The sequence below is a fragment of the Mercurialis annua genome, linkage group LG5 (genome assembly GCF_937616625.2).
Source record: "Mercurialis annua linkage group LG5, ddMerAnnu1.2, whole genome shotgun sequence".
Lineage (NCBI taxonomy): Eukaryota > Viridiplantae > Streptophyta > Magnoliopsida > Malpighiales > Euphorbiaceae > Mercurialis > Mercurialis annua.
The window spans coordinates 19183640-19195022 of record NC_065574.1 but is presented as its reverse complement, the minus strand read 5'-3'; the positions used below and the strand labels follow the sequence as shown (position 1 = coordinate 19195022).

Sequence of the window (11383 nt, the reverse complement as noted above, 5' to 3'; positions counted from 1 at the left end):
TGTGTGGCTGGAGGAAACAAAAATTGTAAGTAGAGGGACTGGAAAAAACTCAGAAAGGACCTGAAAATAAAAAATAGATAAGTAGAGGGATCAGATAATACAAAAATAAAGTATAAAGACCTACAGAAAAAAAAATGTAAAATAGAGGAACCTCAATATGAGTTTGGCCAAGACTTAGATAATCAAAAAGATGAAAGTAGATGGACTTAAAGATAGGTTTGGGCTGGATGAAAGATATGTGATATAGAGATGGTTGGAAATTTCGTGACAAATGAAACAACTACATACATGCTCCTTCCTTCCAAACAGAGCTCAGTTTCCTAAAAAAATAGAAAGCAGAGCTATGTTGTTTTGTTGAATTGCGTATAAGAGAAAGTAGGAGGGGTGGGAGAGGAGTAAATGGAGGGGAATAGATGCATAAGGGGGTGCTGCACCAGCAATTCCATCCCTCTTCACCTCCCTCCTTCTTCTTACGCCCTCCTTTCCCCTATTGCCCGGGGGGCCGAGAGTGTCGTCTACGACGGACTCCTCCATGGCGAAAGAGTTGCTGTTAAGAAGCCCATTCTCTCCACTTCCCAGGCCATTCATAATTTCCACAAGGAGCTTCAACTCTTATGGTCTCTCTTTTTTTCATCACATTTTACGTACTCTCTTGCTTCTCTGACCTTATTATTGTTCACATTGTTTTTGATTTTGGTTTATGCAGCACATTGGATCACCCGGGAATCGCCAGCCTCGTTGCTGCTCATGCAAAACCTCCCAATTACATGTTCTTCTTCCACCTCTACCAAGGCGGCAATCTTGCTGACAAACTACATGTCCATGAATGGAATCCCAGTATTCATCAAGTACTCCTCATCGCGCTTCACCTCGGTATGCCTCTCTCCAGTATTCAATTAAGCTTTATTCTATTGATATAACATCACATCCATTTCCTCTCATTTTCTTCCAGCAAAAGCTTTGCAATATCTGCATAACCTAGGGATTCTGCATAGGGATGTCAAGCCAGCAAATGTTCTTGTAATTTTCTTCCATTTTTTGTTTTTATTTCGCATTACAAACTCTTAATATCAATTGACAACGCCATCCATACAGCTCGACACAAACCTTTGTCCGCACCTAGCAGACTTTGGCTTGGCAGAATACAGACACAATCTAAAACAAGTTTCTCTTGAGAATTGGAGATCCTCGGGAAAGCCCACCGGTGGTTTCCACAAAAAGAACATGGTTGGTACACTCATTTATATGCCCCCTGAAATTTTGAGAAAGGAGATGCATACCGAAAAATCAGATGTCTACAGTTTTGGGATATTGGTCAAGTAAGAGTTTAAACTTATATCTTGCGTTTGTGCCAAGTTGTGGATCATCTTATACATTGAAACCGCATAAGCTTATACAGTTTTATATTATTGATATAATCGTATTGTCCTAAGTTATATGATAATACCTTTACATTTGCATATGTTTCCATTAAGCAATTTTAGCTGGGCTGTAATTGTGTGAATGCTAATTGCACCTTGGAAAGCTTTTTTGCATGAATGTTTTTAGCTTAGTTGATAGTAGTTGTGAAACTAGAGAAGTTAAGCTTTCTCAATAGAAGAAACAGGGTTAAAATTATATGAACAATGTAAATGGTAAAATCAAGAACCGTAAGCTTTTGTTCAATTAAAATAGAACGAATGTTATGATTTTTCTAGTGGTTTTATTGTTAACCATTTATATTGCTATTGTTTGACGACCTTTGCAAATTTTCTGCCTCTCGTGCTATCGACATTTTGCTTTAAATATGCCATTTAGGCACTTGGCTCTTTGTTTTAGCTTTGCAAATTTAAGTCTTGACCAATCATTATTACTTTTTGGCATAAAATTGCATGCTAAATAAACTTTTCCATGTCCAACATTAACTTAAGTATCACATGAATTCAAAGGAGGCAAGGACTAAATTTGAATTTATTGCTGGAAACTATTACCAACATTTTGGAGAATCAGGATTGAGCTATTAAGTTACTGTATGAATAATTCTAGGTGTTAATTTATTTTGGACTGAGGTGTTAATGTATTTTTGATTGAATTGTGGCCTAGATTTAGAATTAGTCCTTGTGGTTGATTTCAGTAAAGTCCTAATTTGTACCGTGTAGAAGAAGCGCTAGTTCTACCAGAATTGAAAAGTATCCTATAAAAACTGTAGTTAAGTACTCAAGGGATGGATTATGGAGTCTATAACTTCCTCGATGCTAATTACATTATCAATCATACGCTAAAAATTATCTTGGATTTTATTCGCATGTCCATTTGTGTTTGTGGTGAGAGAGAGCTTGGTGGAATCAGGCATTGGGGTTTAACATTAGAAGATAAGGATGACTGTGAATTTGACTTTGAATTGATAATTGATGATTGGCCAAAAAGGCCCTTTTTTGGGCCAAGTAGGGGAATGAGGTTGACTGAATTTCTTTTAGCAGCAAGACAGAAAAAATGAACTATTTGTTTGGATGTAGAAAGCTGGTTTTGATATTGGAAGAGAAAGAATGTTTAAGACTTAAGATTTTTGAATATAGAACATTAAAAGGAATGTCCGAGTAGATATTAAGTGGAACAACCAGCAGGTTTGAAAATCACGTAGAGCCAAAAGAGAGGGAAGTACTTTGAATGATAATGGATGGAAAGATTCACTGCACTTGCTTTCAGCTTTCCATAAGTTCTAATCAAAGTACATATAACTTCATCATCAGAAGCCAATAGATATAGCCGTGAAACATTTTAGGGATAACTGCACTTAAAGTTGGTAGAGTTATTGATATAGTCAAATTCCGGCGCTTTTAATTTTACCCTTTTAATCAGGCTTTGACACTTCAATTATTCCCTTTGTCAATGATAGTTGTTGGAATTCACACTAGCCTTCACATGGAAGGATATAGCATGTCATTCATGTGGATGCCACATGGCGTCCTAGTTAGCTACGAGTTGGGTTGTCTTTTTCCTTCTCTATGTAAGATGACCTTTTACTTTTCCCTCCCACCTCTTCTTGCAGCAGAAAGAAACCTTTTAGTCACCACCTAAAACTGACAACCTTAACAATTCAAATAACATAAAACAGTTAACAGATGTATCTTTTGATGAAAGGGAAAGATAGGGGAATGCTTTGATTTCTCATTTGTTTGTTTGGATAAAAGGATTTCTTCCATTTCTTCTTCTTTCCTTTTTCATTTGGTTTCGGCTGAATTTAATGGAGTTATTTGCTCAATGTTTATTGGATAAGTTTTCCATGCAAATAAGCGCCAAATTTTCAGACTTAATTCAAAGAACTAAATTTTAACTCTGAATAGTCAAAAACAAATCATCTGGTTAATTCTTGTTGTGTTTTCACTAATTAAATTACTATTAAGTTGTCCTATTTTTGTCCAAGTAACATTTTGACTGTTACTTGCTAAAAATATATATATGAAATGAAATATCTCTGCAGCCTAAAATTACAAATCAATTATTGTTTTTTAGGCTGTGTATAATCAAGGGAAAAAGAACATTATAGTGACACTTATGAAAATACCAGTAGAAAATGTTGGTAGTGATAGGGGATCAAATACTGAGGTATTGTTGGTAATGACCGGGTATCAAATACTGAGGTAGTAAAACGAGATTAAGAATTATCACAATCTACAAAGAGTGCAATAAACTATAGTAAGAAGTTGTACTACAAAGTTCCTTTAATAATCTTGATTAGGCTCCTGTAAATGTAATCAAATTTTTTCTGTGGGAATTTCTTTAAAGCTGAATATGTTCAGTTTTAAGAAAATTACACATTAAGTTGAGATAGATAGAAAGATGGAGAGATTGATCTCGAGACAAGATTTTCTCAGTTTCTTTTATCGCTCTAATACTAACTCAAAGTGACCTACATCATTTACTCTTATTAGTTAATAGAGGAAAGATTGCTTTGCGTGATGTTATATTGTCCATGCAAATTTTATGCTTTTATTGATATTCGTACTTAGTATAACATTGGTTTCAATTTTTCATTACATATAAAAACATCTATTTATGAATGCTGCTGCAGTGAGCTTCTAACCGGAGTTGTCCCATATACTGATCTTCGTGCAGAAGCTCAGGTCAGCCTTTCTTATGTTTAGCAGGCTATTTATTTATTTATTGTTCTGTGTCTTGTACCTCAGTATCTATTTTGAGTTTCTTCTTCATTTTACTGTAAATTTTGATTCACCATCCCGTTTGTTTGGATAGTTGGATTTCTGTTTTCTACTTATTGGCATATAATTGAGATGATATGAATGAATGATCTATTGTGATTAGTTGTATTGTAACATTTGATTTGATCATTGTACCATTACTAGAATCTTTGGCCTTATACTTCCTATATGTTTCATTTGTTTAACTAACCTTGAACATAACTACATTAGAGGTTTTACAATTAAGTCTGACAACTTTTCCTTTGAACTCTTCTGGAAGACTGGAATACATAAATAAATAAACAAAATATTTTCAGCCTCTAAACATTTTATTTGCCTGCATATACCAGATTTATTTATCAAGATATAGAGCTCTATATCAAGTGGTATAGCATAAAACCCTTTCACATAATCAACTGTAACTAGAATGAGATTAAGTTCTGAACTAATTCTAATATAAATCATGCCATAGTTGACACTTTGGTGATCTCTACCAAAAGGAGTGTTGTAGAGACTTTGTGTACGAAAATATGTTAAAATACGAGTTCAATCCTAAAAAATGTAACAAACTCTAATTATCTTTGGGTCGTGAGAATAATGTAAATTAATATCATCACACAGCCTGCATCATACAATTAGATGCAACAGGCAACATGTGGTTTTCTATGACCTAATAAGCATGTGAAATTTCATGATATGACTGGCCAACACAAAGATTTTAGTTAAGCTATGTTGGATTATATTATGCTACATCTGTCCCACAAAAATTGACAAATTTGCTATTTTGGGTGTCGCAAAATATAGGAAAACTTGCTACTGTCGTTTGAATAATTATGTTGAAATACCAATTTTATCATACATTATTTTCAACTATTTTTATTTTATTTTATTAATCATCATTAAAAGTCACTTTATCCTAAACAAATTAATGTAAACTTAGTTTTCTAATTTGTATACTTAATTTCCAAAATGTAATTAGTGTTTTCAAAATATACACTTAATGATATTGAGAATATCTAAAATAATTAAATTAAGGGTACAATGGGAAGTTAATAAAAAATAACTAATGTAACTAATTTCTTAATCCTTGTGAAAAATAAACTCTGCCTATCGGTGGGAAGGAGTATGTCTTTTTAATAGAGAGTTGAAAAAAACTATTTATTTGAAAATAATAAATTAATAACTTAATTATTTTAATTTATCTAAAGAAATTAATTAAGGGTATAATTAAAAATTATTGAAAAATAAATAATTTAAACCAATGTAACTACTATTTCTTAATCCTTTCATAAAATGAACTTTGCATATCTTTATGAGATGGATGAAATATGTTTATACAATATTATGAAAATTTGTGTTATGATAGCTCGACTGCCAGGGACCGTTGGCATCTAACCAACTTTCTTTACAGCCTTTTAGTCCCCAATCATATTTTGACTTTCCACAAGATTATCGAGGCGCATATTTTTTGAAATCAATGTTTTCGATTTTACAATCCAGTTGATAAAAGGTTTGAAAGACATTAATGCATGTTCTGGACTAGTTTCCGTTTCAAATAGAGAACCATAGATAGAAATTAAAGGTTGTTGCTGTATGCATAATTAACATCATAATAGTTGATATGATGTGCTGCATTTGGCAATATCCTCTATGTTACTCATTTTAGTGGTGGCTGCCAACTCTTTCAAGGAAATCTTGTTTATTTCATTTTAATATGTGCCATATCTAATTTATTTCTTGGTTTGATGTACTTTTGGGTAGTTATCTAAAGTAAGGAAAATATTATTGGGAAAGGGAGCTGATTCAAAATTCATTTTAAATTGGTATGATTCTACAACTTCACGAAAGATTCTGACTTCATCCTGAGTCCATTTCATGAAGCCTTTATTTTGGGGACTCACAGTGATGTGTGTACTAGGTTTTGTGATTGCCTTACGAACTTCCCTGCTTGATGTCATGCTTTGATTTTTCGTATGTGAATGATACAATGATGGGTAGACTTTGCTAATTTAAGACGTGGCTGATTATTTCATGATTCTCACAGCTTTTGATGGTTGAGGTTAGCTCTGATGGTAGTGGTGACTTTTCTGCAATATAATGGTTGCTTTCTGTAATGTCAGAGATAAAGTAGATGAAAGAAAATTGAAAAAAAAAAATCTTTAGCCACATGTCATCTAGATGAGCTATTATCAATAATTGTTCCTTGTAAAGACTATGTGTAGTTCTGTCTAATTCTATGCCATTTATTTTACTAACAGTTTTACAAGTTCATTATGAATTGATTGAGGAAAGTGTAAGTTGGACTTGTTGAAAGATCATCATAAGTGGAGTGATTGGAGTATTTTTTATATATTTATCCCTTAGCCTTTTAAAGAAGATACTAGAAATTGAAATTGCTTATAGATATTTCTTATTCATTTGGCGGATTTTTTCCATTCTGGACAACTTGAAACTGGATTGTGGAAAGCGGAATTTAAACAAATATATTTTTTTCCCATTATTTACTGATATTCGGAAAAGGTTTATGGGGCAGAGTGGGAGAATTCGCAATACAAATTTTCCTGGCAGGATCTCCCAGGCGCTATTAGTTTTCTTAGAATTTTCAAACATTTGTATTTCTTGGTGACAATAGTTTTCTCTGTTCTTGCATCAAGTGTGAAGAAGTTATTCTTTAGTTACTTCATCAAAGATCATGCAACATATCTAAAAATCAAGCGTGAGGAAGTTATTCTCTTGTTACTTTGTCAAAGATCATGCAACATATCAAAAAGCTATCTGTTTACTGATATTCTGACATGGATCTCTAGAAAATATATTCCATTTCATGTTTTTGTTAAGCAGCAGTGAATATTTAGATGTTAAGAGTGTGAAATTCTATTAGGGTGAGAATTTTGTTGGCATCCAAAGCAATACATAATTGCTTGTCTTGCCTATTCCAAACCGAGTGTGAGGAACTTATTCCTTAGTTGCTTACTCGACTATCACACAGAAAATATGAAAATATCTATTTGTGGATAGACAGACTTAAAGCAAATCTATTCCATTTCATTTGTTCTGACTTAGTAATATTGGATATTTAGATGTTAAGAGTGTAAAGTCCTATTTGAGTTAGGTATTGTTGGTATGCAAAGTTTATTCCTTTTTCTCTACTGACAGCAAATATTGCAATATTTTTCTTGACACTTCATCTGCTTGCAGGCCCACACTGTTCTGGAGATGAATTATACAGAACAGCAACTTACAGCAGCAGTGGTTTCTGGTAACCTGCGACCTGCTCTTGCTGGTCCTGAGTCCGGGGCATCAGCAGGCATGCTCTCATTGATACAGAGGTGCTGGGATGAAAATCCTCTTATTAGACCTTCTTTTACTGATATTATTTTGGAACTCGGTTCCATTTTGGAACAAACACAGAAAACAACGGGAGAAAATCTAGCCATTAGTGAATCTACCATTTTACAGGGTGATCAGTGCATTGATGGTGACAATAACCTTCAATTCCGTGAGAGTATTAACTGGTCTGCTCAGGGAGAACAAATATCAAAGAATACTTTGTTAGCAGTTGATTTAAGTTTGAGAAATTGGCTCGATTCTTCTAGTGATCCTAATCCTATGGATTATCATCCAGTACTTTCTTGGGGATCCTTTGCTACATGTGGGAAAAGGGAAACTATGGAGGATAGGCACTTTCTTTTGCCCCACATGTGCGGAGAAAAGGATGTCCATGTTTTTGGCATCTTTGATGGTCATAGAGGTTTGCTAAGGCCTAAGGGTGATTTTAAATATTATTTGTCGGCTAGGGCTGGATTTGAGGAAGAATGTTTCAGATAACTGCTGAAACTTCATATACAATTAGGGACTCTGAGAGTGACTGATATAATTTATATAGATATTTCTGAGAAAATGATTCATTGATTTCAAACTTCTGGGTTCATTTAAAATTAAAAGATGATTCTTCTTGTATATTGCTTTTCCACATTTATTTACTGAAGTGGGACAGAAACTTGCTTTTATCTTCTAATTCAAATATACTGGATTTGCTACATGATAGATCATGAAACCCCTTTTTGTTGAAATTAGAAGATGAAAAAGGATAAATTTCTGCAGTAGATAAGAGAGATTTTGTATATTGTCCAGGATTCTACTAGGGCTGAATCGTTCTTCCTCATCCTGTTTCTCAGTCCATTTAATTCTAATGTTTTCACCATAAAGTAAGAGAATGGATGTGATTGGATATTGTGCAGGTGCAGCAGCTGCTGAGTTTTCAGCTCAAGCTTTGCCAGGATTTTTGCGGAGTTTAGGTTATGTAAAAAGGTTTATCCTCCTTTGGCCATTTTTTTTCCAATGTTCTACCAATGGTACTATATGTTATTGATTGTTGACAAAATTCTTTGTATGGATGCAGTCCTACCAGTGCATTATCTGAAGCATTCATCAGTACAGACATTGCATTCCGAAGTGAACTAGATTCTCTTCGTAAATTACGAGGAATTATTCAGAAAGATTGGCATCCTGGTTGCACTGCCATTGTTGCTTTAATAGTTCAAAACAAACTTTTTGTTGCCAATGCTGGTGATTGCAGGACAATTTTATGCAGGTCTGGCCATGCCTTTTCTCTGAGTAAGGTGTGTTCATCTTGTTTTAAGAAATTCTGGTTCATGCTTATCAGGTAAAATTTGAAACAAATTGACTTTGACATTTTAGGATCATATTGCAAGCTGTCTTGAGGAGAGGGACCGTGTTGTCAGCGCAGGGGGACAAGTAAAATGGCAATTTGATACTTGGAGGGTGGGCTCTGCTGCACTCCAGGTTTTCCCCTCTGCATTTTATGACCTTTCTAGGATCTTTTATCTACAATTCTGTTCGTCTGAAAGCTATTGTTGTTTTTATGAATTCATTCATTTGAGGGCTTGTGGAGAACCTTGTCTCAAATTAGAAATAGAAATTTGTCTGTATGATGACTAACCCTTATCCACTAAAGCTCCTTTTGATAGAAAGCGCAAACAAGAACAAATAAATTTTTCTGTTGGGAACCCCTGACACAAATTTGATCAATTTGGTAGTTTCAAGCCAAAAACATTTAGTGTGCTCGTCTTCTGATCCTTGCCAAAATGTGATGTCGAAGTAGCTTTTGAGAACGGTATATATACCATAAATTGAGGAATCTTGTAGGAAAGTAAATGTAAATTCTCCTTGCAAAAGTGTAATAGTTTGGTGAGCTTCCCAAATCCCAATTGTTTGGGGGATGATGCGGATATGGATGCTGATTTAGAATTTATGGGAAAATTAGATCGACAAATTGGATTCTGTCTAAGTTTAAAGTGTGTGAATTATGCGTTTTCTAGGCCTAATTTGATGGAAAATGGGTCAATGATCGATATACATGAGTTTGCTCATGATCTACATTGCTTGTGGGCCTAATTTGATGGAAAACGGGTCAATGATCGATACACATGGCCTTTAAAATTGCATTTTCAATTTCTTAATTAATATGGTTAATTTTATTAAATTCGTTTAGGATTTCCATTTTCATCGTAGGATTAGAGTTTCTTCAGTTTCATATCTATTTGTAAGCGTAAAACTCTATGCAGGCAGTTTCTAATTAAATAATAAATTCAGCATTCTCTGAATCAACGAATCGTTGTATGTCTAATTATCTAGTATTCCTTGTATCTATAGGTCAACAAATTCATAAATTTATTTGAATTTCGTTTTGAGGCCAAATGTCTGGATACCATCTATGTTGAGAGTTTCAGGACCTGTATAGGATCAGCTGTCATTTGAACAAAAGAGCTTGAATGTGTACTATTTACTCTACTGACCAGTGCCAAAGAAATTTATCCAAGAGTCTCTAGTATTAAAGAGTTCAATACGATGAAACTTCAATTTAGTTTAGAAATGCTGTATCAAGGGAATGGTTTTCAGAATGACGGAAATGAAGGGGGACAATAACTTTTCTTGAAAATAAAATGGCAGTTTTACAACTAGAAAGTTCCTTCAGTTGTGATTGTGTATGCAATTTTAGAGGTTTCGATACTCTAAAGAGTATGATTACTTTAATGCTGAACCTTGTTTGAAAATAATGATCATTTCGTTTGTTTAAAAAGGTCACGCGTTCCATTGGTGATGATGATCTAAAGCCTGCAGTTACTGCAGAACCGGAGATAACCGAGACGACTCTGTCGCCGGAGGATGAATTTTTGGTAAGACCATCTATTTAGTTATTGCTGGCTTACTGAATATTTTGAGTTAATTGTTGGTGTAAAAAAGTTGTTATGAATTTGCAGGTAATTGGGAGTGATGGACTATGGGATGTTGTGAGCAATGAGGAGGTGATAGAGTTAATAAGGGACACAGTGAAAGAAGGTGGAATGTGCTCCAAGAGATTGGCAACAGAGGCTGCACAGAGAGGTAGCAAAGATAACATCACTGTCATTGTTGTCTTCTTGCGCCCTGTTTCTACTGCTCACAGAATTTACTAGATCACTACCCCACTTTAATTACTAGTGTAAATCCATAAAAGAGAGGGTTAATTAAAAATACTCATTTAAAAGTACATGAGGTTTGATTTATTTATTTTTCTTGTATAAAATTTTATTATTTTATTTTCTTACTCCAAGCTACGCGTCGTCTTGTATTTTAGTTGTGTTTTAGCCACAATTTCTTATGGTTTCATATCGTTTAACATGGTTTTATATAATTTTGAATGAAGACTTTTAAAATGAAGTAAAGCCATATAAAATTTATGAAATTATGTAAAAGTAAATTTTGAATTAAATTCTATGAATTTACATGAGATCTTTTGAAATGAATTGAAATTGTATGAAACTTTATAAAATTAATTAAAATAACTTCTATTTATCTTATGAAAACATTTTAAAACTAAATGAAACTGTGATACCATTTGAAGCTAATTGAAATTAATTTTTATAAAAGTAAATAAAATTATATGAAATTTTGTGAAATCATTTGAACTGTGTATGATTAAATTATGCATGTACAAGCAAAAACTATCAAAGAATATCTTGTTACTTATCGACATTAACAAGAAATATCAACATTACATATGTCATATTATAAAAATATCGAATTTTATATAATAATATAAAATAAATTCAACAATAATAGTAAATATTCTTATCTATCTTCTTTGCGCTCTTATTGAAATTTTAACCTCTAAAGATAGTGTATAGCTTTAATACATATTC

The 11383-nt window shown here is 33.5% G+C and overlaps 1 protein-coding gene across 1 annotated transcript; it reads left to right on the top strand.

Annotated features, from left to right (window-relative positions):
• The first annotated feature begins 242 nt into the window (after positions 1–242).
• Positions 243–10788, top strand: LOC126680662 (protein kinase and PP2C-like domain-containing protein). Its single transcript, XM_050375819.2, has 11 exons — positions 243–617; positions 707–873; positions 953–1020; positions 1096–1319; positions 4052–4103; positions 7377–7929; positions 8420–8489; positions 8581–8800; positions 8880–8984; positions 10283–10378; positions 10463–10788. The coding sequence occupies exons 1-11, from the start codon at positions 400–402 to the stop codon at positions 10655–10657; spliced, it is 1968 nt and encodes a 655-aa protein (XP_050231776.1). The 5' UTR covers positions 243–399; the 3' UTR covers positions 10658–10788.
• The last annotated feature ends 595 nt before the right edge of the window (positions 10789–11383 follow it).

Excerpts from the sequence above, each read along its gene's own strand:
- LOC126680662 (XM_050375819.2), top strand. The coding sequence starts at position 400 with ATGGAGGGGAATAGATGCATAAGGGGGTGCTGCACCAGCAATTCCATC. Across the intron at positions 1,021-1,095 it reads TCAAGCCAGCAAATGTTCTT|CTCGACACAAACCTTTGTCC; the intron begins GTAATTTTCTTC and ends CCATCCATACAG. Across the intron at positions 4,104-7,376 it reads ATCTTCGTGCAGAAGCTCAG|GCCCACACTGTTCTGGAGAT; the intron begins GTCAGCCTTTCT and ends ATCTGCTTGCAG.